The sequence below is a fragment of the Poromitra crassiceps genome (assembly GCF_964638095.1).
Source record: "Poromitra crassiceps genome assembly, chromosome: 20".
Lineage (NCBI taxonomy): Eukaryota > Metazoa > Chordata > Actinopteri > Beryciformes > Melamphaidae > Poromitra > Poromitra crassiceps.
The window spans coordinates 24,535,006-24,561,545 of record NC_139637.1 but is presented as its reverse complement, the minus strand read 5'-3'; the positions used below and the strand labels follow the sequence as shown (position 1 = coordinate 24,561,545).

General features: G+C 44.8%; 1 protein-coding gene across 2 annotated transcripts; it reads left to right on the top strand.

Moving 5' to 3' along the window:
• The first annotated feature begins 10,341 nt into the window (after positions 1–10,341).
• On the top strand, positions 10,342–20,970 carry fam3a (FAM3 metabolism regulating signaling molecule A). 2 transcript variants are annotated; one of them, XM_083657198.1, is made up of 11 exons: positions 10,342–10,625; positions 10,894–10,934; positions 11,025–11,135; positions 11,408–11,431; positions 11,548–11,671; positions 12,674–12,732; positions 12,836–12,886; positions 12,982–13,066; positions 17,222–17,254; positions 18,033–18,159; positions 19,787–20,970. In XM_083657198.1, exons 2-11 carry the CDS (start codon positions 10,922–10,924, stop codon positions 19,883–19,885), a joined length of 726 nt encoding a protein of 241 aa, XP_083513324.1. In that variant the 5' UTR covers positions 10,342–10,625; positions 10,894–10,921; the 3' UTR covers positions 19,886–20,970. The 2 variants fall into 2 exon arrangements, with proteins under 2 accessions (XP_083513324.1, XP_083513325.1); XM_083657199.1 differs by lacking the exon at positions 17,222–17,254.
• The last annotated feature ends 5,570 nt before the right edge of the window (positions 20,971–26,540 follow it).

Genomic DNA, 26,540 nt, shown 5'->3' with positions numbered 1-26,540 from the left:
TAGCTGCTATGCACTTTGATTCTCTTGCACTTTTATCTCTTCTCTTCTCTATCTTGCCATCCTCCTATTCTTCTTATCCACACCTCTAATGTCTGTAAATATGTTTTAATTTAAATTGCTGTTTATACATGTGTTCGCGTATACCTTGTATTTATTTTTTCTGATTGCTGTACTGTGTTATAACCTGGTTGTATGTCGCTTTGGATAAAGGCGTCTGCCAAATATCAATAAAGTAAAGTAAAGTAAAGAGAGAGAGGGGGGGGGGAGAGTTCATCAGACTGCTGTAATTTATGGTATTCACACTCACACACACACACACACACACACACACACACACACACACGCACACACAAAGTTCAAAGACTGTTGATTGCATTGTCAAGCATCAATCGCCAAACACTCACCGTTTCAAAGACGGCGTAGTCTCGCCCGTAGTTGGCCCCTGGCACCAGGCCGGGCCCCCCCACCAGGCCGGCACACACGTTGCTCACCACGTTCCCGTACAGGTTGGGCATCACCATCACGTCAAACTGCTCCGGTTTGGACACCAGCTAACAGACACCCCAACAAACAGAGTGAGAAGAAGCGGACACTCCGAAGAAACCTTTTGAGGGCGTCTGGGTAGTGTCCAGGTAAAAGCACTTGCCGACCAGCGCGGAGAACCCGGGTTGATTTATGACATAGGTAAAGGCCATATTTCTAGTAGAGAAAGGAGTCAGCGCGCACATCCAACGCCAAAAATGGCGATTGCACGGCTCCAGTTTCAGTGTTTTATCGCACCAAACGACAATGTGACGTTTGGAGCGTCTCTGATGATGAAGAGCTTGCCGCTTGGTGCAATAAAACATGGAGCCTGGAGCCGTGCAACGTGTGAGCTGTTTTGATTCATTTTTCTACCATATTTCTACAAAACAAATTTATTTCTGTGTCTATTTTTGCACATTTTTCTCAAATGTATGTGCCCCCCCCCCCCCCCCCCCCCCTTGTGAAATAGTGAATTGTTTTCACTCCACCCACTAGGCCTCCTCTGATTATGAATCAAATGAAATGACCCAAAACGGGGGAAATCATTCTTTTGGTTGAACTGCACACTTGAGACGAGGGTGGCTTAGTAGACGTTTTTAATGGGTCAAAAGCCAAAAAGGTTGAGAAGCAGTTAGGGGTGTCACGATACACTCAGTTCACGATACGATACGATACACGATATTGGGTTCACGATAGCAATACGATACGATATTTTAACAATATTCTTTTGCGATCAATTTGTAAGTTGAGGGGGCATCCTCCACGCTAATTTGAGTCATTTCATCATTTTCATCCTCCGTGTCTGTAACGTCCCTCGTCTGCTCAAACAAAGCAATGAAAAGGAGAGCGAGCGTAGCGATCAGATGCAGATCAGTGCCACCATGTTCAGCTTCTTTTTCTCGCGATATGAGATTTCATCTCAACGATACATATTGTCACTTTGTGATATTGCGATATATTGTGGGACGATATATTGTGACATCCCTAGAAGCATAGACGTTTTTGTTTTCTTGTGTTCAGACATAGGTTTATAGATGTTATTTATTTACCTTGACAGTTTCGACGAGTCAACTCTCGTCTTCTTCAGAAGCAGTCGCACTGACAGCTGGGTATGACGTGTCAACCAGTTGCTTTTCAGCAACTGGTTGACACGTCATACCCAGCTGTCAGTGCGACTGCTTCTGAAGAAGACGAGAGTTGACTCGTCGAAACTGTCAAGGTAAATAAATAACATCTATAAACCTATGTCTGAACACAAGAAAACAAAAACGTCTATGTAAAAATGAAGACATGATGAACATCATTGAACTATCCCTAGAAGCAGTAAATAAATGGATGGTCACCTGCATGGTGGTGTTGTCCACTATCATGGCATCGAATGTGATGTCTGGGTACCCGGACGCCACTTCCCTGCAGCACTGCAGGAACAACCCATCGCCAAGCTTCCTGTTGGTGTGGAAGAACGGGCCCACGTTCAACACATCAAGTGCAAAAGAAAGTCAAAATGACACGATACATCACTACGGACGGACTTACATGATGTTGGCCTTGTGAACGGCGGTGACCCTGCGGCGACCTTTCTCTCTGGCCAATCGGAAGGCATACTCGGCGATCCTGAGGGAGTTGTTTCTGGTGATGATCTTGAGGCTTTCCACCACCCCTGATACACTCTGTAGTGAGGACAGAGACACCAGAGGGAAGGTTGGTAGATAAATGACTGGACTGAACTGGACTGGACTGAACACCAGTGTTGGGGGGTAACACATTACAAAAGTAACATATTACATGTATTACTTTTAGCAGTAGTTCAGTAATATAATTTAGGATCATAATAGGATTTCAGTAATATTTATACCAGTTACTCTGTAAGGGTAACGCAAGTTACAAATTGAGTTAAATATACGGTACACATATTTAAATAAAGATACAAACATTTCCTAATCAAATTGTGTGATTTTATGCAAATAACTACCATAGATGACAATAACAAAGGAAAAGGATAACATTTAGAATTTTGGACGGTTTACAGTCTGACTTTTAATTATTTTTTGGGATGGTTCCGGGACGGTCGGCGATGTCATTCTGCTACTGCTGTTATTTTGGTTAAATTAATGCAAAAGTAGTCTAATAAGTAATGAGTTACTCTACACAGACAGGGATATTGTAAAGTAACGTATTACTTTCAAATGAAAGTAACTAGTAATATTATGTAGTATATTACATTTTGAAAGTAACTTGCTGAACACTAAAAAGAAATGCTTTTGCATTCTGATGATATTGTATTATGCAACTGCTCAGAGTACATGTAAAACTAGACTGAAAACAAGACAGAGGCACGGTCCACAAACTTTCAAAAAAATTGTTCCCAACATTGACATGTATTATTAACACATAATTACTATAATGGGCGTGGGGAAGTAGGTGTACAAAGGTAATCTCATCCAGTAAGAAGTGGTTGCTGGTGTGAATACGGTAGTATCCTATAATGGTTCTGTGTTGTATGAGAAGTATACCCCCTTAAAAACACAGTGCCAAAATCAATAATTCACGGTGCAGCTTGATCTTTGTGTTCACCTGCACCACAGACTTATTATTTTAGCACGTTTTTCTTCTTCTTTGTTAACAAAGGGCTGCAGGGAAAGACATTCATGCCAACCACTGAACTCCTCCCCTCCGGCAGGCGCTGTAGAGCACTGCACGCCAAAACTACCAGACGCAAGAACCGTTTCTTCCCCCACACAGGGCCATCGCTCCGATCAACACTTACGGTAATCTACTCACTCCAACACGTCACTGAACACTTGAACCACTTTGTAACACATGCATAATATCCCTGTGCAACAACCTGTAGCACCTACCTCAGGTATATAATTAATTACCCCCCACCCACACACACACACACACACACACACACGCACACACGCACACACGCACACACAAACTACCCTAATTTGAAATGCGTGAACTGTGCAATATCTGACTCAGTCTTATTTACATAGGTAGAACGGTATATAACAATATCTGACTAACACCCAATGTACACCAGATGCGTTACGGCTGTGTTGCGGATCCGGTAAAACTACCGGATCAGACTCTCGCCCATGTTAATAGATGGGCGATACATGTGGTACGGAAAAATTACACACCTGTTATGTCGGATCCCGCATTATGTCTGACAGATTACGTGAGTGTGGGTCTGTTCGCAGCTGTAACCGCATCTGTTCCGGAGCTGGTGGACATTAGCCTTTAGTCTTTTGTTTACACTCCTGTGTGGCTTCTACATCAGGCATGTCCAAAGTCCGGCCCGGAGGCCAACTGAGGACTGTGACCCTTCCATGTCCCAAAAGTGAACTGGAAGAAGCGGCCAAAACCAGAGGGACCGAATGGGGAAACTATCCATCAATCAGCTAAATATATATAGACACTATTGACAGTTTAAGCCTCCCAGCCCAAAACAAACAGTTTTATTAGTGTGTGTATTGACGATGCGGTGCGCAATTGCCCTACAGGGTTACACTGTGTAGTTGTTTGAGCACATTGCTCCAGGTGTAAACAAGCCTATCTCGGTGAGTACTCGACCAATTTGAAAAAATTATCTCACGATGAGACCCTCACGATGAGACCCTCACGATGAGACCCTCACGATGAGACCCTCACGATGAGACCCTCACGATGAGACCCTCACGATGAGACCCTCACGATGAGACCCTCACGATGAGACCCTCACGACGAGACCCCTAGACACACACAGTGTGGAAAATAGGGTCCAGGTTGAAAAAAAACACACACGAAATGATCCTTTAAGTGTGTGTTTCTGCAGACTGTAGGATCAATGTGTACCTCGTGCTCCAGACTGCTGTACTCTCCCTCTGTGTTCTCCCTGATGATCATGATGTCAATGTTCTTGTGGCGAGTCTGGACTCCAGGGAGGGACTGACAGTGCATCACATTAGCATAGAGGTCTAAGCTGGTGCTGTGGACACACACACACACAAAAGAGAGAGTGACAGAGTGAGACGCACGCACGCACGCACGCACACACACACACACACACACACACACACACACACACACACACACACACACACACACACACACACACACACACACACACACACGAGAGAGTGACAGAGTGAGAGACAGACAGACGGAGACACGGTCAACTGACATCACCAGACACAAAAGACAGAGATATCACCTGTTTGTCAAAGAGGGAACTGAATATCAAATGAAAGCTCTTACCGAAGGAGATTATTTCTGGATTTGACAGAAGGTGGCATGGTGTGGTTGGTCTCTATGTTACCTGCCGGGGCGGTTAAACAATGTCACAGTTAAACAACACTGTCATATTTCATTTTTAACACAGCTAACCTTCTCAAAACTGTGACGATTGAAAAAGCTGGCTGCAGAAACATCGCCCCCCGGTGGATATGAGATGAACTTTATTGTCCCCGAGGGGAAAATTGTCTTGGGCATAGATAGTGTCATACAGCCACATATCGCAAGTACATAGAGGTTTTGACACGATACATACAACAGACAGAAAAAACATACAGAAACATAGTGTAGTCCCTGACTAACGTGCACACTAAACTTCCACTGGGAAGTTGTGCAAGCGGTGTAGTATAAAAATAAAGACAGAAAATGTAATTGGTTCAACACTTCATCCTAATTGCTCGTAAGCATATTGCACAAGTCATGGGTTTATTGCACAAACCTCATTGCAATTTCTTCCCATATGATAATGTAAAAGAATAAGAAGATAAAATAAATAAAATGTTAGGAGGTACAGACTAGGGATGCACGATATATCGGCAATCATATCGGTATCGGCCGATGTTAGTCATTTTTTTACATATCGGTCATATCGGTATCGGTCAGATGTTGCAATGTTAATATCGGTTATCATTATCAGCCAAATTCTTCACATTGATATGAAATAATGCAGTAAATCTATGATTTATGGGCTTTTCCAAAGGCTTTGCAAATAAAGAAATGCATAACTTTTTCAAATTCAGTGTTAACATGTGTTTTTCAGTATGTACAAAATGTGATGATCATAAAAATGTGGTTTTATACAGATCATATCGACATCGGTAAATATCGGTTATCGGCCATAACAGCAATGTTAATATCGGTTATCGGCATCGGCCAGAATTTTCATATCGGTGCATCCCTAGTACAGACCCCTCCTCAAGAGCAGTGGGGTACTCAACTAAATAAAACCAGTAACACAATATAAAAACAAGAGTAAGAATCAAAAGAATTAAGAGAATAAAATAACCATAAAAAAGTGAAAAGAAACCAACCTGCCTATGACCTGATTTTTAAAAGAGGTTACAGCAGCAGTGAGCAGCCTCCTACGACTGAGTCCTTACCCGCTCTTCTTGTGGGGAACAACCACCTAGGCTGTTTGTTCAGCAATAACACAGAAGTGGGTAGTAGGGCTGTCACTTTTTATTCAAAATTCGAATTTAACTTTGAATGTGGGGGAGGAGGGCATTTTCGAATGTATAATTGACCTGTTCGTTTTTTTTTTTTTTTTTTTATTAACCAAAATGAACCAACTGCTGCTTGCTGGTAATGTTAATCCCAAGTCAGAAAAAGTCTCCAGATTTGTCGCGTTAGTCTCTTCTGAGAAGGATTGTCTCCAGGGTCTGAAAAGTTGTCTCGAGTTGGATGCAGCAATTTTTTTTTTAATTAACCAAAAAACTTCGAATATATTCGGACATTTTGCGGGCAATTAAAGTTCGTTCGAACTTTTTTGGGGGAAAAAGTGACAGCCCTAGTGGGTAGGAGAGAGAGCTTGAAGCGATTACTCTTACATCTATACGCTCTGTATCGTCTGCCCGAGGGCAGCAGATCATAGCCACAGAATAAGAGGTGAGATGGGTCATTCAGGATTTTGAGTGCTAGGCTGATGACCTTTTTCTCAAAGATTGTTTGGAGAGGCGCAAAGTCTCTCTTGCCAATCACTTTCATTGCTGTATTTACAGTTTTTTCAAGTCTCGTTTTGAGCTGTACGGAAAGTGTACCGTACCATGCTGCCATGCTATATCTAATGAGGCTTTCTAGCACGGCATTATAAAAGGTCTCCATGATCTTGGTGCTGACACCGTACAGTCTGAGCCTTCTAAGAAAGTGGAGCCTCTGGCCCAGTTTACCACACAGGTAGTCAATATGGACGTTCCATTTGAGAGAGTTTTCAATATGGATGCCCAGATACTTATAAGAATTTACCCGCTCGATAACGCTGTCATCAATGACCACTGGGTCATGGTGTCTCAGCTCCTTTGGGTCAAAGGTCATTTCTTTCGTCTTTTTAGTATTTAGGATAAGGTGGTTGCTCTTGCACCAGGCCTGGAAAGTGGCGATCTCACTATGATATTGCGAAGGGCAGTCTTCTCCCTTTAGCAAACTTAAAATAATGGTGTCATCTGAAAATTTAATGACATGGTTATTATTATTATTAGTACCCTGGTGCTACAGTATTTAACTGCAGAGAGGGAGCCATTTACTTTGACCTGTTGTGATCCGTTTGTTAAGAGAGAATAAAACCAGTTGATGATAAAAGGATTTACACTCATGTCTTTTAACTTGTCGACAAGCAGGTGAGGTTTGATGGTATCGAAAGCAGAACTAAAATCGGCAAATAAAACACGTGCATAGGCTTTTGGGTCCTCTAGATGCGTACTAATTAAGTGAGTTACACAGACTACAGCATCCTCAGTGCTTCGCCCCTCCCTGTAAGCAAATTGAAGAGGGTCCTGAGAAGCTGCCCTCACCTCAGTCTTTAGCATGTTTGTTTATTATAACTCTCTCAAAGCATTTCATGACCCCGCTAGTTACAGCAATCGGTCTGAAATCTTTATTTGTAGATGGACAAGATACTTTCGGGACTGGAGTAATTATGGACTTTTTCCACAGAGCAGGGACTGTGTGGCTGTCCAGTGACTGTTGAAATACAGGGCACCAAGCTGTCGTAAGTTCTGAGAAGCATTTCTTTAGCAGAGTGGCGGGCAAGCCATCAGGCCCCGCAGATTTCTTAGTACATACTTGACTAAATATAGACTGAACCTGTCCAGGTGTTCAGATTTCTTAGTACATACTTGACTAAATATAGACTGAACCTGTCCAGGTGCGATAACAAGACGGTCAGAGGAGTTACAGATGGGAATGAAATCAATATCGCACCCCTCTGTTTCCTTCTGAGAAGAGTCAGTGTCAAATCTCAGGAAGAAGTCATTTAGTTCGTTTGCACACTCAAGATCATTTACAGTGACAATCCGCTTTCTCTTTAAGTTCATATTTGTAATTTCTTTCATACAGATGTATATAGATTTATAATTGTGAATCAGTTAGTTGCATCGAAATGGAGCAGCTGACCTATAGTCTGAACCTGGGGTAGTCTCTTAAAACAGACTGTCTCATCTACATCCGGCGAATGCAGCTAAACAGTCTGTACGTTACACCCCCAGAACATGCACAAGGAAGTTGGGAAAAAAACCTTCAGACTGGAAGGAAGTTCGACGGAATCCGACCAATCACGACACGTGTGTCCACGAAAAACATGTTCCCCCCCGGAAACTTAAACCGATGCAGGTTGCTAATGTTAGCAGTGCTTTAGATATACAGAATTACCATGGAAGCTACGGCGACGAAACCGGTGAAAGAAGACCCTGATAGACGTAAACGATGTATCCGCGGCTTGGAGGAACCTCGTGCAAGACGTGCACTTATTTCTGCTCCGCAACAATCAAGCTAGCATTCGGCTATGTTTTGTTTACCACTCGGAACGATTGTGCAGAAGCCCCGAGTTCCGCGAATGCGGCATATTGGATTCTGATTGGACTAATGAGCGGAAGACCTGCCTTTCTGCTTCCCATTCCGTTTGGTGCATGCTTCTCCCCCACGTATTACAGACGGTATGGCGGAAGCATTACAGAAAAAATTCTGGAACAAATTGAGACTTTTTTTGAATAATGAATGCCTCTTACAAATGCCCTACTAGGGCTAATAGTGTATGGTGTAAGTCTACGCATTACTGTATGTTGTGAGTGACCCATCCTGATCTCATGTTCACTGTGTGTAGTATTTTCTCTTGAAAAAAAAGAGAAAATAGGGGAAAAAGTGATTACCGGTATTTGCTTTCCTTGTGACTTTGAAGAAACATGATTGTGTTTACTGTACCTTTGAGGGCAACTCCATTACGGCGGATAGCGGTGATGGCGTTGTTGATATCATCCAGAGTGGTCGCAGTAGAGTTGACATGCACCACCTCAAAATCCACCGGCACACAACTGAACCTGTGGCACGATCGCATAGCACAAGATAAGCTATTCAAACCCCAACTTCCCTGCAGACAGTCAACAACACTTTTGAAAAGGATTTAATCAACTTAAAATCCACAAAATAGTCATGTTAATAGACCTGACCAACCTGAAAACTTCTCTAACATGGTTAAGCAACTCTGGACCGATTCCATCTCCAGGGATGAGGGCCACTGTATGTCTGCCTCCATACTTTGCAGGAGGGGGCTGAAATAGAATGAATAGGGAAGTAGGTGTACAAGTGTAGTGAATAAGGCGTTGACATGGTTCTGTGTTGTGACGTAGGTAGACCAGTGAGCCATGTTGGAGTCAGCTACTTACAATATGTTCTCCCTGTTGTTGAAGATGGGACAGCAGGAAAAGCAGAGGAACAAGTCAGTTTGACAGCAAGGCAGAAGGACACCATCAACTAAGAACAGTCTCTCCTCCCTTAAAGAGGATACATAGGTACACTCTGGAGTTACTTCCGCTGTTGTTACTGGGGGATCGCTCTCTTATCTCTTATGGGTTACGCCCACTGACGCCAAACTCAATTCAAAAACCTGTCTGTTTTACTGTTGTCTTGCTTGTCACATAAGTGCGCCCGACTGCTATAACATTACTTTAGACCTGTTATGAATCAGTGGGGTCTTTTCTAATATTCGGGCTAAAAACCGTAGCTCAGACCACGTACGCGTCTTGTTTATTTACAAAATTCACATTCACTGCCTTTATTGTTTTGAACGGCGAGTTCCGGGTCTCGTGCTGCCCCCCTTGCTCCCGTGACACGTGAGTGCCCCTACGTATGGAATGTGGAAGTTGATAGCTTGCCAATTGACATCACGTCCTCCACATCTGCTCACTCTGACAGGCATTGTATGTATCTGATTTACTCACAGTACGCGATGACTTCTCTCTGTGACTTGTCAGTGTTGCTCCAACTACCTGCAATTGAGATAAAACAATCAAAACAATCGTGAGTGGAGGAGGCTAAAACAAGATAAGACAGATGCATCAATAGTAGCTAGCTAGCTAACGTCAAGTCAAATGACCTTGTGTTCAGAAAGGAATAACGCGTTTACTTTGGAAACCCAAAACAACACAATAATAATGTCTGGAGTTCCTCGTCACTTACTTTAACCGTATTCCCCAGTCGTCCTCCCCAAAAAGGTTTCACTATTTTGGACATGGAGAGCACAGCACTGGAGGCGGCCATCTTGATTTTCAAACAGGATGTAGGTGGCGCGTGCACGCCATACAGATTATTTGCGCGTGCCACAACGGAAATATTTTTCAACTATTTTTCTTCGTCTTCTTCTCCCCTTTTATTTATGTGAAATGTGCATATTTTTTTACGACCAATATCAATGACAAAGAACCGACGAATGGTTAAATAAAAATATAAACAAATAAAATAATAATAATAATGGGAGGGGGCACGTCACGTGCTCCCCTCTGCGCAGTCGCAGACGCAACGCTGACGCCATTGGTGTTGCGGAGGGGATGGGGCTCGGCGGCGCTAACGTAACTCCGGAAGGTAGATAGAATAAACATGCACATTTCTTCCATGGCTTTCCAAAAAAACAACTAGAATGATACAATATAATATGCTCGACTGAATAGTGCTGGTTCCTAGTCTGTCTTCTCGTGGAAAGTTGATTCGCACCAGGATGACTGACTCGATGAGGAAACAGCGCAAGAAGAAATAAAGTCCCGGGCGGCAGCAGGAGCAACAGCTCTTCTTTAACCGTTTCAATAAGTGAATAATCTCCCCCAGCCTTGACACAGCAGGTAGGATCTCTCGATGCTTATAATAACATATTCAGTCAAAGGTAAACGCATGTCAATATTATCCTTCGCTGTCTTGCCGCCGTGTCTCTGGCAATGGTTTCCCTCCGTCGTCTCTACAGAGCCATCTTGCACATTTGTAAAAAGAAAAAATGTATTGGACACACCGCATGCTTGGCATTGCTGCTGGCATGCAGTGTCAACCAGCCGTTTTTGATCATAGAAGTACTGTATAACAAGTTTTAACCAGTTATTTCCAACTCTGTTACAGGAGGACTGAGAGCCCCGGCGGGTGAATCATGAGATTAACAGGTTGGTTGAGATTTTAAGTGTCACTCAAGTGAGCTAGAAGTTGTGTGAGAAGTTAAGTTAAACAGGAACATCTCTCTCCTCTCTTGACAGTCCCACTGCGAGCTGCGGCCGTGCTGCTGTTGGTGGTGCTCGTCTGGGTGTTGATGGCCAACACGATATTTGGAGGGGACAGCGGTTCGTCTGTGCGGCACTTCTTCGCGGGTAAATGTCCCAGAGCTCTTCCTGTTCAATTTACGAATCATCAGATTTGATTATGACATGTTGCATCGAACCTTGAACAAGTTGAACCCACTAGGGAACATTGTGCTCGGGTGCAGTTGCACCACGGACTATTTAGTTGGGACACTTGCTGACAATTCAGTTCCTGTAAGTCAGCTGTCAACAACATGTCTAGTTATTGCGGATCTTAAATAAACAAAGTGAGCAAATAGAACTGCGTTCTTCTTATTTACCCACGTGTTTGTTTTTTCCAGGTGCGAGCGAGGAACCGACGCCTGGTAAGTGGAAGAAACAGGTTGTAATGGGCTATCCTCGTCAAACATTGTCTTGATGAAAGCGTAGCATCTCTGCCGTATATCACCACTAACGTACGTGTCATTTTGTGCTTGATCAGAGGCTCACCCTCGTAGGTATAAATGTGGGCTCTCAGCTCCCTGTCCCCAGAAGCACCTGGCTTTCCGCCTGGTGTCCGGTGCTGCCAACGTCATCGGCCCCAAGATCTGCCTGGAGGACAAGATGTGAGAATCATTCCTGTCCTGTCCGCTCGGCTCATCTGTGTCTTTGTCTCCCCTGCTGTCTCTTTGTTTGTGTGTGTGTTGTTTTTGTTTCACATGCCGTTCTGTCTTTCTCTGTGCTGTCAAAACCAGGCCTCACGTCTGTCTGGTGAGCTCAATGCAAGTCTTCTCTGTCTGTCTGCCCCTCTGTCTGTCTGTCTGCCCCTCCCCTCTTTAGTTTTGTCTGTAGCCTTGGTCCTTTTATAGTTGGTGTCGCTTCTTAAAGGAACAGCTCACCCTAAAATCCAAAAGACATATATCCCCTCTCACCTGTAGTGGTATTTATCCATCTATATCGTTTTGTGTTCGTTGCCTGAGTTTTGGAGATATCGGCCGCAGAGATGTCTGCCTTCTCTCCAACACAATGGAACTGGATGGCACTCGGCTTGTGGTGCTCAAAGTGCCAAAGAAATACATTTGATAAACTCAACAACACCAATGTCTCTTTCCAGAAATCATGACCCCGTTACTCAAGATAATCCACACACCTCGTTATGAGCAGTTTCATGGAGGAACTATTTTCTTTTGACCAAACTACACCCGCTAGCTGCTAGCTAGTTCCTACATGAGACTGCAAAAGAAAATAGTTCCTACATGAAACTGCTCACAACAAAGTCTGTGCATTACCTTGAGTAACGGGGTCATGATTTCTGGAAAGAGACATTGCTGTTGAGTTTTTCAAATGTATTTCTTTGAGCACCACAAGCCGAGTGCCATCCAGTTCCATTGTATTGGAGAGAAGGCAGACATCTCTGCGGCCGATATCTCCAAAACTCAGGCAACTAACACAAAACGATATAGATGGATAATTAGCACTACAGGTGAGAGGAAACACATGTATTTTGGATTTTAGGGTGAGCTGTCCCTTTAAGTGTGTGTTAGTGTCCAGATGAACCTCTCAGTGCTCCAGGTGCTCCTTTAGGCACTGTCAGTCACAGCTTCATCTCTCTGGTCTCTGTCTCATAGGTTGGTGAGCAGTGTGAAGAACAATGTTGGCAGAGGGCTAAATATAGCTTTGGTAAACGGTAAGAATAGGAGCCTCCACCTGACTATATATCATCATATTGATATTCGAAAGGCTTGTTTATTGTGTTGTCCCAACATCTGACTGATGCTTCTGTTGTCCAGGAGTGACAGGAGAGCTCCTGGACACAAAGTCCTTTGATATGTGGGCAGGAGGTAATCAGAACAAGATGTTGATTTGAATGTACATATTGCACATCTGGTAGATCTGACTCAGCCATAAACTGACCACATCTGCTCTGCATTCTCAGATGTTACGGACCTGTTGAAGTTTGTCCGGCCGCTCCACGAGGGAACGCTGGTGTTTGTGGCTTCCTTTGATGATGCTGCTACAAAGTAAGAATCCACCATGGCTCCACATCTACACCCTCCTCTCCCTGCACTATAGCCACATCTACACCCCTCTCTCCCTGCCTTATAGCCACATCTACACCCCCCCATCCCTGCCTTTTAGCCACATCTACACCCTCCTCTCCCTGCACTATAGCCACATCTACACCCCCCTCTCCCTGCACTATAGCCACATCTACACCCCCTCTCTCCCTGCACTATAGCCACATCTACACCCCCCTCTCTCCCTGCACTATAGCCACATCTACACCCCCCTCTCTCCCTGCCTTATAGCCACATGTACACCCCCTCTCTCCCTGCCCTATAGCCACATCTACACCCCCCTCTCCCTGCCCTATAGCCACATCTACACCCTCCTCTCCCTGCCCTATAGCCACATCTACACCCGCTCTCCCTGCCTTATAGCCACATCTACACCCCCCTCTCCCTGCCTTATAGCCACATCTACACCCTCCTCTCCCTGCCTTATAGCCACATCTACACCCCCCTCTCTCCCTGCACTATAGCCACATCTACACCCCCCTCTCCCTGCCTTATAGCCACATCTACACCCCCCTCTCCCTGCCTTATAGCCACATCTACACCCCCCTCTCCCTGCCTTATAGCCACATCTACACCCTCCTCTCCCTGCCTTATAGCCACATCTACACCCCCCTCTCCCTGCCTTATAGCCACATCTACACCCCCCTCTCCCTGCCTTATAGCCACATCTACACCCCCCTCTCCCTGCCTTATAGCCACATCTACACCCCCCTCTCTCCCTGCCTTATAGCCACATCTACACCCTCCTCTCCCTGCCCTATAGCCACATCTACACCCTCCTCTCCCTGCCCTATAGCCACATCTACACCCCCCTCTCCCTGCCCTATAGCCACATCTACACCCCCCTCTCCCTGCCCTATAGCCACATCTACACCCTCCTCTCCCTGCCCTATAGCCACATCTACACCCTCCTCTCCCTGCCCTATAGCCACATCTACACCCCCCTCTCTCCCTGCACTATAGCCACATCTACACCCTCCTCTCCCTGCCCTATAGCCACATCTACACCCCCCTCTCTCCCTGCACTATAGCCACATCTACACCCCCCTCTCTCCCTGCCTTATAGCCACATGTACACCCCCTCTCTCCCTGCCCTATAGCCACATCTACACCCCCTCTCTCCCTGCCCTATAGCCACATCTACACTCCCCCCTCTCCCTGCCTTATAGCCACATCTACACCCCATCTCTCCCTGCCCTATAGCCACATCTACACTCCCCCCTCTCCCTGCCTTATAGCCACATCTACACTCCCCCCTCTCCCTGCCTTATAGCCACATCTACACCCATCTCTCCCTGCCCTATAGCCACATCTACACCCCCTCTCTCCCTGCCCTATAGCCACATCTACACCCCCCTCTCTCCCTGCCTTATAGCCACATCTACACCTGTCTCTCCCTGCCTTATAGCCACATCTACACCCCTCTCTCCCTGCCCTATAGCCACATCTACACCCCCCTCTCTCCCTGCCCTATAGCCACATCTACACCCGTCTCTCCCTGCCTTATAGCCACATCTACACCCCTCTCTCCCTGCCCTATAGCCACATCTACACCCGTCTCTCCCTGCCTTATAGCCACATCTACACCCCCCTCTCTCCCTGCCTTATAGCCACATCTACACCCCCCTCTCTCCCTGCCCTATAGCCACATCTACACCCCTCTCTCCCTGCCCTATAGCCACATCTACACCCGTCTCTCCCTGCCTTATAGCCACATCTACACACCTCTCTCCCTGCCTTATAGCCACATCTACACCCCTCTCTCCCTGCCTTATAGCCACATCTACACCCCTCTCTCCCTGCCCTATAGCCACATCTACACCCCTCTCTCCCTGCCTTATAGCCACATCTACACCCCCCTCTCCCTGCCTTATAGCCACATCTACACCCCCCCCTCTCCCTGCCTTATAGCCACATCTACACCCCTCTCACCCTGCCTTATAGCCACATCTACACCCCTCTCTCCCTGCCTTATAGCCACATCTACACCCCTCTCACCCTGCCTTATAGCCACATCTACACCCGCTCTCACCCTGCCTTATAGCCACATCTACACCCCTCTCACCCTGCCTTATAGCCACATCTACACCCCTCTCTCCCTGCCTTATAGCCACATCTACACCCCTCTCTCCCTGCCCTATAGCCACATCTACCCCCCTCTCTCCCTGCCCTATAGCCACATCTACACCCCTCTCACCCTGCCTTATAGCCACATCTACACCCCTCTCTCCCTGCCTTATAGCCACATCTACACCCCTCTCACCCTGCCTTATAGCCACATCTACACCCCTCTCTCCCTGCCTTATAGCCACATCTACACCCCTCTCACCCTGCCTTATAGCCACATCTACACCCGCTCTCACCCTGCCTTATAGCCACATCTACACCCCTCTCACCCTGCCTTATAGCCACATCTACACCCCTCTCTCCCTGCCTTATAGCCACATCTACACCCCTCTCTCCCTGCCCTATAGCCACATCTACCCCCCTCTCTCCCTGCCCTATAGCCACATCTACACCCCCTCTCTCCCTGCCTTATAGCCACATCTACACCCGCTCTCTCCCTGCCCTATAGCCACATCTACACCCGCTCTCTCCCTGCCCTATAGCCACATCTACACCCCCTCTCTCCCTGCCTTATAGCCACATCTACACCCCTCTCTCCCTGCACTATAGCCACATCTACACCCCCCTCTCCCTGCCCTATAGCCACATCTACACCCCCTCCCTCCCTGCCTTATAGCCACATCTACACCCCCCTCTCCCTGCCCTATAGCCACATCTACACCCCCCTCTCTCCCTGCCTTATAGCCACATCTACACCCCCTCTCTCCCTGCCTTATAGCCACATCTACACCCCCCTCTCTCCCTGCCCTATAGCCACATCTACACCCCCCTCTCCCTGCCTTATAGCCACATCTACACCCCCCTCTCCCTGCCCTATAGCCACATGTACACCCCCTCTCTCCCTGCCTTATAGCCACATCTACACCCCCCTCTCCCTGCCCTATAGCCACATCTACACCCCCCTCCCTGCCCTATAGCCACACATGGAAGCTATTTTCACTGATACCTTGTCAGCTGGCGTGGTGGATATTCATGTTGTAACGTGTGAAAATCTTTTTGTAGAGTGTAATTATTCCACGCTAGACACAGAATAGCTAATTATTGACACGTTATATAGACCAGTGGTTCTCAAACTTTTTTGGCTTCAGTACCCAAGTACCCCCTTCACCCGACTACAACATTTTACTTTGAAAACTGCAGGAGAAAACTAGCATATGATGCCATGAATGAATGATCACCCACCTTTTGTCTGAAGAATATAACATGACAAAATAAGAATTGGAGTGAAAGAGGTGCAATTAGTGCCTCCTGAGCAGATTTATTTTTAACGTTTCATTTATTTTCATGATTTATTCTTACATTTTGCCATTTCCCCCTTTCTCTCAAGTACCCCCTGTAGTACCTCCACGCCACCACCCCTAGGGGTACGTGTACCCCAGTTTGGAAACGACTGTTATAGACAACAGCAGCTTGTCAAGAGCATGGCCAGTGAACAAAACAGGGGGAAACAATCCTCCTATAGCAGTGTTTCTCAAACTTTTTCACACCAAGGACCACTTACCCCAATGAGAAAAACTCGGGGACCACCTAACTCCCAAAACATCCCCAAAAACAATAGGCCTACTACTTCAACTGTAAATTACAAATTACAGGCTAATTAAATGACAAACAGCAGTACAATTAATCACATTTTTGGCTTCCCACAATTATGAAAAGAAGATAACCGATATAAAAAATATTTATGTAATTTATTTTAGTTAGTCTATTTACCTTTTTTTTTAACATTTATTTCTCCTGTTTAGTTCAAATATATTCAAAGTTCAAAGAAAGTTTTTTCACGTTCAATAAATGCACAATGTTGCCAAAGTCAAAAAGGCTATCTTTTGCCATCTTCAAGTTGCATTCAGTGATGTTTTTGTGTTCAAATAAGTGTTAAATGGCTCTATATTCTGACAGCAATTACTGAAATAGAGTGTTTGGTCAGTAACTTGGAACTCCCAACCACCGCTGTACTCTGTCTCTCTCCTGTAGCCCTGCAGGCAGAGTGGACGTATCTCCACAACCGTAAGTCATAGAGAGTCAGGGGTGATGGCATTGGATTCGGGGTGAAAAAATACATATAGTCCTTTAGAGGCATCATGATCTGACCTTGAGTTTCCCAGAAAATGTCAACATTTCTCTGATTGGATAGTGGGAGGTAAAAAAAAAAGGAAAAAAATATAAATCTGTGGTCTGCGGACCACTGTTTGAGAAACACTGTCCTATAGAGACACTGTGTAACGCGTCATCATTCAGAAGCCACGCCCAAGACGGGGGAAAACGGAAACCCCCCCTCCAATCCTGGCCTTCTCCTATGTCACGTGCATGGTTGCGTGTTGCACAAAAATATTGTATATACGGAAGATGAACACTCCAACTTACTTCCTTGACAGCTAGATCCACATTTTTCTTCTCGCCAATTCTCAATGGCTTCCTTGTTTTGCTCAGGAGTACAAAAAAACTTTAATTGGCGATTTTTCACATTTGTTGTCTGCGCAGCCCCACCACACAACAGCTTTTAGCTATGTTTAATTCAAGGAATATGACGCTGGTGTATGGAAGTGAACGGAGAGCTCTCCCCCGTGATGGGCGTGGCCTATTTCATGCAGTGTCTCTATAGCTTCGGTACAACTGTGGATCAGACACTGCTGTTAATGCAGTGTGTGTTGTTTGATCCAGATGTAAAGAGAGAAGATGCTGTGTCAGTGTGTGTGAAGCTGTATGTTGTTTCTCTCTCAGAAGAACAGCCAGTCTCACTTTGTGAACATCAACCTGGTTCCTCGTGTCCCCGTTTCCTCGGCAGGTTGAACGACGAGGCCCGGCGGCTGTTCGAGGAGCTGGGCAGCACGGCGGTGAAGGAGCTGGCCTTCAGAGACAGCTGGGTGTTCGTCGGCGCCAAGGGCATCGAGAATAAAAGTCCCTTTGAGCAGGTACATTACCATTACTGATGCTGAACACACATGCCAGCCGTGGTGTCAGTCCACACAGAGGCGTACCGTCTCAAATAGCAGCTTATACAGGGTTCCCACAGTCATGGAAAAGTCATGGAATTTCAAGATCTCTTTTTTCCAGGCCTGGAAAAGTCATTGACTTTGTAAAATCCTTGAAAGTTTTGGAAAAGTCGGGGGAATTTTGTTGTGCGTAATGAAATTAATTCAACGTTACAGTCATCTTCCGTGGATAACTTTCCATGTAATGTAACATAACGGCAAATTTATTTTCTGTAGTTGTTGACGTAACATAGCTCTAATATGTGTCAATTTGAGTGCTTCTTGTATTTTATATTACTATAGTATTTTATATTACTATAGTATTTTATATTACTATAGTATTTCGTGGGAAATTCTTGTTTTATTATAGCTTCCATCATCTTGTAATGTGAGACAGTGACTCTCAAGCACTAACATCCAGTTAAGAGGTGTGTCCTCTTTGTCCAGTGTAGTCATAATTATTATATTATGTTATGTATTAAATTATATTATGGATCCTTGAAAAGTCATGGAAAAGTTTTGAAATGTCATCCATGAAAATGTGTGGGAAGTGTGGGAACACTGATCTGATGCTTTCCTCCACGAAGGCAGCAATGACACAGAAGGACATGTTTACAATGTAGGTTGATTATTTATAGATTACACATCCAGTGTTCACCCAGCTCTCTGTACAAAATAATGGCTAGAACCAGACAGAAAATTAAAGTCAAGCTGAAATGAAAAATGACTTTTTTATTTTATTTTAGATCACATCCCTATTTATCAATGTATGCACAAAAACAAATCATAAAAATCCAACTCTTTGTTTTTTCACACCAAAATTCAACCATGTATGTTTGTCTTCATTCATAATGAAATCTACAGCTAGTACTGTCAAATTTCAACCATGACATGACAGCTGTCAATCAATCTCCAGCTGTCATTCTCCAGCAAATGTGCGATGTGGTGCTGACACAGACCTAATGAGGCCATTTACACCTGCCGTTAACATGTGTTTTCTGTCATCAGATTGCAATCAGATTGTGCTGGACCACTTGAAAGTACAGGTGTAAACACCCCCAAAACGCATTGAAGAAGGATTGCAATCTGATCGGCCAAACCACCTCCGGAGGTGGTCAGGGATGCATTGTGTACACATTGAACACAAGTGTAAATGCAATGTGTCCTCTCAATCTGGATACAGCAACTGTATGCGGATTGAGAGGACAACCATTTCTCCCATCAGAGTGCAATCTGTAGTAGTCCTCCACAACTGAATGGAGGCTAACGTTAGCGAGGCTAGCATCCAACTCATCGCTGTCAGACTCCATATTGGTTTGTTCTGACGCAAGTGACGCACCCACTTTTTTCAATGGTCCAATCAAACTCCCCAAAGGTTAGTCCCGCCTCTCTAGCGGCCTGTAACCTGTTGTCCAATCAAATTCCTCCCAGTCTCTGGTCCCGCCTGCGATCAACGTTTCACTCGGAAATACACCACGATGAGGAAGTTAAATACTCAATTTCAGCTGGACTTTGAAAACGATGTATTGTGCTGATGTTAACTGTGTTTATGTGTCTGTGTGCTCAGCGTATGAAGAACAGTAAGAGCAGTAACAAGTATGAAGGTTGGCCCGAGTCCCTGGAGATGGATGGCTGCATCCCCCTGCGGGCTCCGCTGGAAGGCTAATTCTGTCCGGTTCTGGTTCTGAGCAAGTAAATATCCTGATACCTGCAGCAGCAATGGATCCAGACGTCTGTTATAAAGCCACGGAACTGCTGGATGGTTGGAGCCATCCTAGACCTCGGACAACAATGATATTTGATTTCTCCAGGTCCTGGCAGGGATATTAGTTACATTGTCTCGGGACTTGATATATTAAGAAAATGCTGCTCTCGGGTAAATTTTTTCGCTGGAGTGGGGGACGTTCAGAGGCCGGATTTTTTATTACCAAAACACAACGGTGACCAGAGAATGAATACAGCTGGAGTAGATCTTCCAAAGCCATTGTAGGAACATAGATGTTTTTTCTTCTCTGCAAGTCCCACCAAAATGGTGTGTCAGTCTGTGCTCGAGCAAAAGGGATATGAAGGATTCAAATGTTTGTGTGACATTTGATGTTCAGCAGGCAAGAGAAAAAAAAACGGGACTGGTTTCTCACCAAAGCTGCGGGGAACCCAGCCCAGGTCAGGACTGACAAAAATACATTTGAGGTACTACAGTAGTAATTTCCCACTAAGCAGGTGGTCTAATGCTCTTGTCTCGTGTGCTGATTTTATATTTAAATGCGTTTAATATATTTTCATCCTGTGATCTATATTTCATTGATATTGTTATGCGTAGTAGTGTTGGCTGCCAGTTTCCATAGAACTTGATGCACCGCAGTCATTCTTTGCCCAATGTTTACACAGTGTCTCTTTAATACAGTTTCAACCAACTTTGGCCTAGGACCTACTACGTTGATGAAACTATTTATTCTGATACATTAACAGAGAAGGTGGCACTAGCTGCTAGCATCAATGTGTGGGTTGTTTAAAAACCACCTGTGCTTTTAATTTTGTCTCAGGCCTAAAAAAAAATCCGTTACAGCCTCTTTCTTGTACTTTTGAATATGGATTATTTTGTTCACTCTGGAATGTATCCATCTGGTGTCTTGTAGGAAATGTTTGAGGTCTATTTTAGCAACCTTAGTGTGGATCTGTTGATATGATTGTGTTCCCTGAATTCAAGGTATTCTAAGAAGAACCACACTGTTTTATATTGTGTTAACAAATGCCGATCAATAAATAAAAAATAAGTTATATCTGGTTCTGTCGGTTGTGTAAATATTTAAATTGTGTTTTATTTCCATCAGTAACTTTAAAGTCAACTGACCTGTATGGAGAAATTCCACCAGAGGGCGACGAAGGTCTCTTATATGACGAGGTTATTCAGTTCAAACTACTCAAGGCATTTGCAGCACTGGCATGACTGAATGTGCACAATGTGTAGTTTGAACAATAACCTAAACATGACGGCATCGCTGCACGCTACTTGTTAAATTGGTATGAAAATAATCACATAGTACGAATAATTCCTGTGTTTCATTGAACTATATTGTGGGGCCTTCAAGTGTTGTCTGGAATATCATAATTATGAGCTGACTGTTCACGAACAATCTAACCAAGCAGTAGAAAAGAAAGGGGATTGCTGATGTCTAGATGGCGTTTCTTGGTGGAGAAGCCACATAGACCACGGCAGCTGTGGCAATTACTTACTGACTTCTAAAACGGGGGGGGGGGGGGGTTTGAGTGCTTGGTGCTCGGAAATAGGAGTTTACGAGGAGCATTTGAAGGCAGCGAGCATATCACAAACATGTTGTGGCACTGCCCCCTTGTGGCGAACTGAAAACCGTTTTGTTCGTGTGGATGATGAGCCTGTCTGTGGCAAGTGTATTCGACAGTCAGGGGGGACGGGCACGCGCTTTCACTACACTACAACCAGCAAATGGCCGTTTTTGAGTACATTGTAAATTATGTACATAACTTATTATTGTTGTTGGAATATATCTGAATGGCAGGTCTGCAAGTTTCAGTCGGCAAATCGACGCGCGAGGAGAGAAATCTGTAAATCAACGGCCAGCATCGTCTGAATTGGAGCACGTACACCCAAGTGCTCTCTCTCTCTCTCTCTCTCTCTCTCTCTCTCACACAGACCGAGGCTCCCTCTCTCTCTCTCTCTCTCTCTCTCTCTCTCTCTCTCTCTCTCTCTCTCTCTCTCTCTCTCTCTCTCTTTCTCTCTCTCTCTCTCTCTCTCTTTCTCTCTCCCTCTCACACAGACCGAGGCTCGGGCTCGGCGGCTCCAGTGGGGATTTTCAAGCCGACAGCACCACGACAAGCGTATGAAATGTAAAATAAGATATATATGGACGCGCGTATTTTTTTAAGCTCTTTGTAAATATTATTTTGGTGTAAATTTCTTTCTTTTTGTTTCTTTTTTTTTTCTTTCTTTTTTTACGAAACAGCGCATTGTAAATCTCATAGGAACCTTTGAAGCGTGTTGTAGCTAACGGTTAACGGAATAACAAATTCTATAGGTCTCAGTTAGCCATCTGTGCTGAACAGCCTGTCTGGGCTCGTCTGATAACAAACAAATCACCGGACCGACGATGTTACATTTGGGTGAGTGACGAATATTGTTATTTACAATTACAGCAAATGACTAATTTGCATGGTTTTATTGTGGAACAGCCTTGGACTTGTTCACAGAGACACAATGTTATTGTCAAGTCCGTTTAAGCACTATAGCAGATTTCTGCATAGGGTTTCATTCGCATCACAATTTAGGTCAAAAATATAATGTATCTTTCCTATATTGTTTATTCTCTCATAGCCTACCGGTAGGCTAAAGCACTTCAGTCAAGTGCAGATGGGCGGCTTGACTGACAGGCCTTCACACACACCAAATGTTTATTATCCCGTCATTTGCACGATTTGGCCGTTTGTCAACCGCCTGTCGCCCCTCTGGCACTTTAGGCTGCTGGGATTTGGGATTTTGATTCGTCAGTCTGACACCATCACAAATCAAAATCACAAATCCCCCCCCAGTTATCTCGTGTCCTGGGGATTGTAGATTTTTTTTTTCTTCCACCGCTTGGCGTTTCTAAAGTCAGCTGAGCTGCCAGTAAGCCAATGGCTGCACATGACATGACCCCCATGCTCATCCACGCAAATACAGTGTGTGAATATGCGGTAGCCTATTAATAAATAATAAATAAATACCATCAATTCATTTTTGTTTAAAACCTCCATCCGCTGTGTTTGTTATCAGCGCATCCTCAAGTACAGGTCATTTAATTAATAACTATGTTTGTATCTTTGCCTTTGGGCAGTAGAGACACAGGGATCAGTGTTGCCATCCATGCCCCTCCTCTACACCAGCTGTATTATTGATATGCTATTGGCGTAGTTCAAAACATTGCCTCTGGCTCTGATCTCTGCACGTCTTGATTTGAGTGATGATGCTAGTCAGTGTACTCAAAACATCAGTGAGGCTGCTATTGCTCCTCATAAAAATGCTGACAACCCGCTAAAGCGCTGAAACCATCTGAGCAGAAACACTTAACTGAGCAGTGATCTCGATAAATCAGTGCTCTCCGTCTCCGCTACGAAGACGTGAAAGTCCAGAGGTGATCTGACCATTTGCTGCGATAAAAGGGGCTCAGCTGTTGATATGAGCTCCAGGAGTGCTAAGCCACTTTAGTGATGTCTAATCCCTGATTCATCATTGGCTGATTAAGGAGCCCCGCCCCCTCTCACCTGGATTAGATGGATGTCTAAAAGGAGCTGAGCGGAATCAACTAAAAGAATAGAAAAAGAGAGTTAGATAACACATAGCTACTCTCTCTCTCTCTCTCTCTCTCTCTCTCTGTCTGTCTCTGTGTCGCTCTCTCTCTCTCTCACACACACACACACACACACACACACACACACACACACACTGAACAGTAGTACTCTGTGTGTGCTACCTACACTCCCCATGCTTGACCTGGATTGGACAAAAGTACTTGTTGTCATTTCGGCCTGCAGTTGCCCTAATGGAAAGAGAGCAACCAGTGTGTGTGTGTGTGTGTGTGTGTGTGTGTGTGTGTGTGTGTGTGTGTGTGTGTGTGTGTGAGTGTGTGTGTGTGTGTGTGTTAGTGTTTGATTTCAGTAGAACAGTACAGTATCCTTATCATCACATTTCAAAATACCGCCCAGTGGTTCCCAAAGTGGGGTCCCCGGGGGCCTCTGAGGAGGTTCCAGGGGGTCCCCAGCAAAAAAGGGTGGTCATTATTTTCACTATAATTCCACCCATACATAAATAACACAATGACATAATGTATGACGATACTTTCTGTAATAAAACATCTAAAAGCAAAAATATTATCAGATGCGGGACCCTGGGACAAAATCTGATCAGATGGGGGGTCCATGGTCTAATTTGAGTCCGTTTAAGGGTCCCTGACATGAAGAAGTTTGAGAACCACTGGCCTAGGAGACCAAAGAGGCAAGGGAAGCACGTTCAAGCAACATGTGCTGAGTCAGATACACGGTCCAAAATTAGCACCGGTCACCAGTCAAATGCTCTTAAAACATGCAAGTGAACAGACATTCACTTCAGTCATCACTATAGAGTCTAGACAGACATTCACTTCAGTCATCACTATAGAGTCTAGACAGACATTCACTTCAGTCATCACTATAGAGTCTAGTCGTCACTATAGAGTCTAGATCAGTGATACTCAATCTGCGGCCTGGGGGCCAGGAGTGGCCCGCGGTAGGATGCAGAGTGGCCCCCCAACCATTTTCTAATTCACAATGAAAACTAACATTAAATAAGGTTTGACTGAGCTCCAGCTAAATTGTCAAATATTGCCGCCTGCTCACAGCTCAGGCACTTACAGTATAATTATGTACTTAACTAACTTAACCTAACTAATACAGTAACTATCCTGTGTGCACAAAATTGTCAGACTAAACTCCAAATTACACCCCCCAAAAAACTAACAATCCGCTACAGAAACATTTATATTATTATTGTTTGTTTATTAACTGGCCCCTGGCCTCCTGTCATTTTGCAGAAGGGGCCCCCGAGCAAAGCATGTTGAGTATCCCTGGTCTAGACATTTGGTCTGTGGACATAAAAGTTAATTTTGGACCCTGGTCAGAGACCATGTATGTAATCATTGATTAGGAGAGATTACTTTATATATTCATTTACCTATACTGTATCTTTCTGTTAGATTGTGTCTCTGCTTCATTCTCTTTTGTCTTGTCCAGCTGGACATACACTGTTTTCAAAGTTCAAAGCGATCCACCGTCACCGATATGAAAATTGTGGCTGATACCGATAACTGACATTATTAACATTGCTGTTGTGGCCGATAACCGATATTCACCGATAACGATATGATCTATATAAAAACAGGTTTCTATGATAATCAAATTTTGTACATAGTGAAAAACATATGTAAACGCTGTAAAAAGTAACGTCTTTCTTTATTTCCAAGATATTTGGAAAAGCCCATAAATCATAGATTTACCACATTGTTTCCTCTCAATATGAAGATTTTGGCCAATACCGATAACCGATGTGTCCTGGTGTGACTGGATGGCAAAAGACAAATGTGGTTTTTTGGGGGACATTGAAGTAAAGAGACAAAGGGACAACGGTCCCACGCCAGATTCGAACCTGGGACATTGCATTCACATGGTACGCACTTCAGACCACTGAGCCACCAGGATGCCCAAAGGTCACGGTTTAATATGCCCTCATGGAACAAGTGTGGTATATTGTTTACTTGCCAATCTAGCAAACGGCTGGGCTACACATAGCTTAGCTCAAACAGCTGGGCTACACATAGCTTAGCTCAAACAGCTGGGCTACACATAGCTTAGCTCAAACGTCCACCTGTGATCTCCACAATAGTTGTTGATTGACATCGGGCCATTAGAATTTTGGCCGGCACCTCTCAGACCTCGTGCTGCCTCTGTCCTGTCTCTCACATCGCTCAGTCTCCTTCAGTCTTTAAGCCTCTGTGGGACCCATGCTAACCTCCAGTCTTTAAACCTCTGTGGGACCCATGCTAAGTTAACCTTCAGTCTCTAAACCTCTGTGTGGACCCATGCTAACCTCCAGTCTTTAAACCTCTGGCCTCTGTGGGACCCATGCTAACCGTCAGTCTTTAAACCTCTGTGGGACCCATGCTAACCTCCAGTCTTTAAACCTCTGTGGGACCCATGCTAACCTCCAGTCTTTAAACCTCTGTGGGACCCATGCTAACCTCTGTGGGACCCATGGTAACCTCCAGTCTTTACCCTCTGTGGGACCCATCAGTCTTTAAACCTCTGTGATGCTAACCTCCAGTCTTTACCCTCTGTGGGGCCCATGCTAATCTTCAGTCTTTAAACCTCTGTGGGACCCATGCTAACCGTCAGTCTTTAAACCTCTGTGGGACCCATGCTAACCTCCAGTCTTTAAACCTCTGTGGGACCCATGCTAACCCCCAGTCTTTAAACCTCTGTGGGACCCATGCTAACCTCCAGTCTTTAAACCTCTGTGGGACCCATGCTAACCTCTGTGGGACCCATGGTAACCTCCAGTCTTTACCCTGTGTGGGACCCATCAGTCTTTAAACCTCTGTGATGCTAACCTCCAGTCTTTACCCTCTGTGGGACCCATGCTAATCTTCAGTCTTTAAACCTCTGTGATGCTAACCGTCAGTCTTTACCCTCTGTGGGACCCATGCTAATCTTCAGTCTTTAAACCTCTGTGGGGCCCATGCTAACCTCTGTGGGACCCATGCTAACCTCCAGTCTTTAAA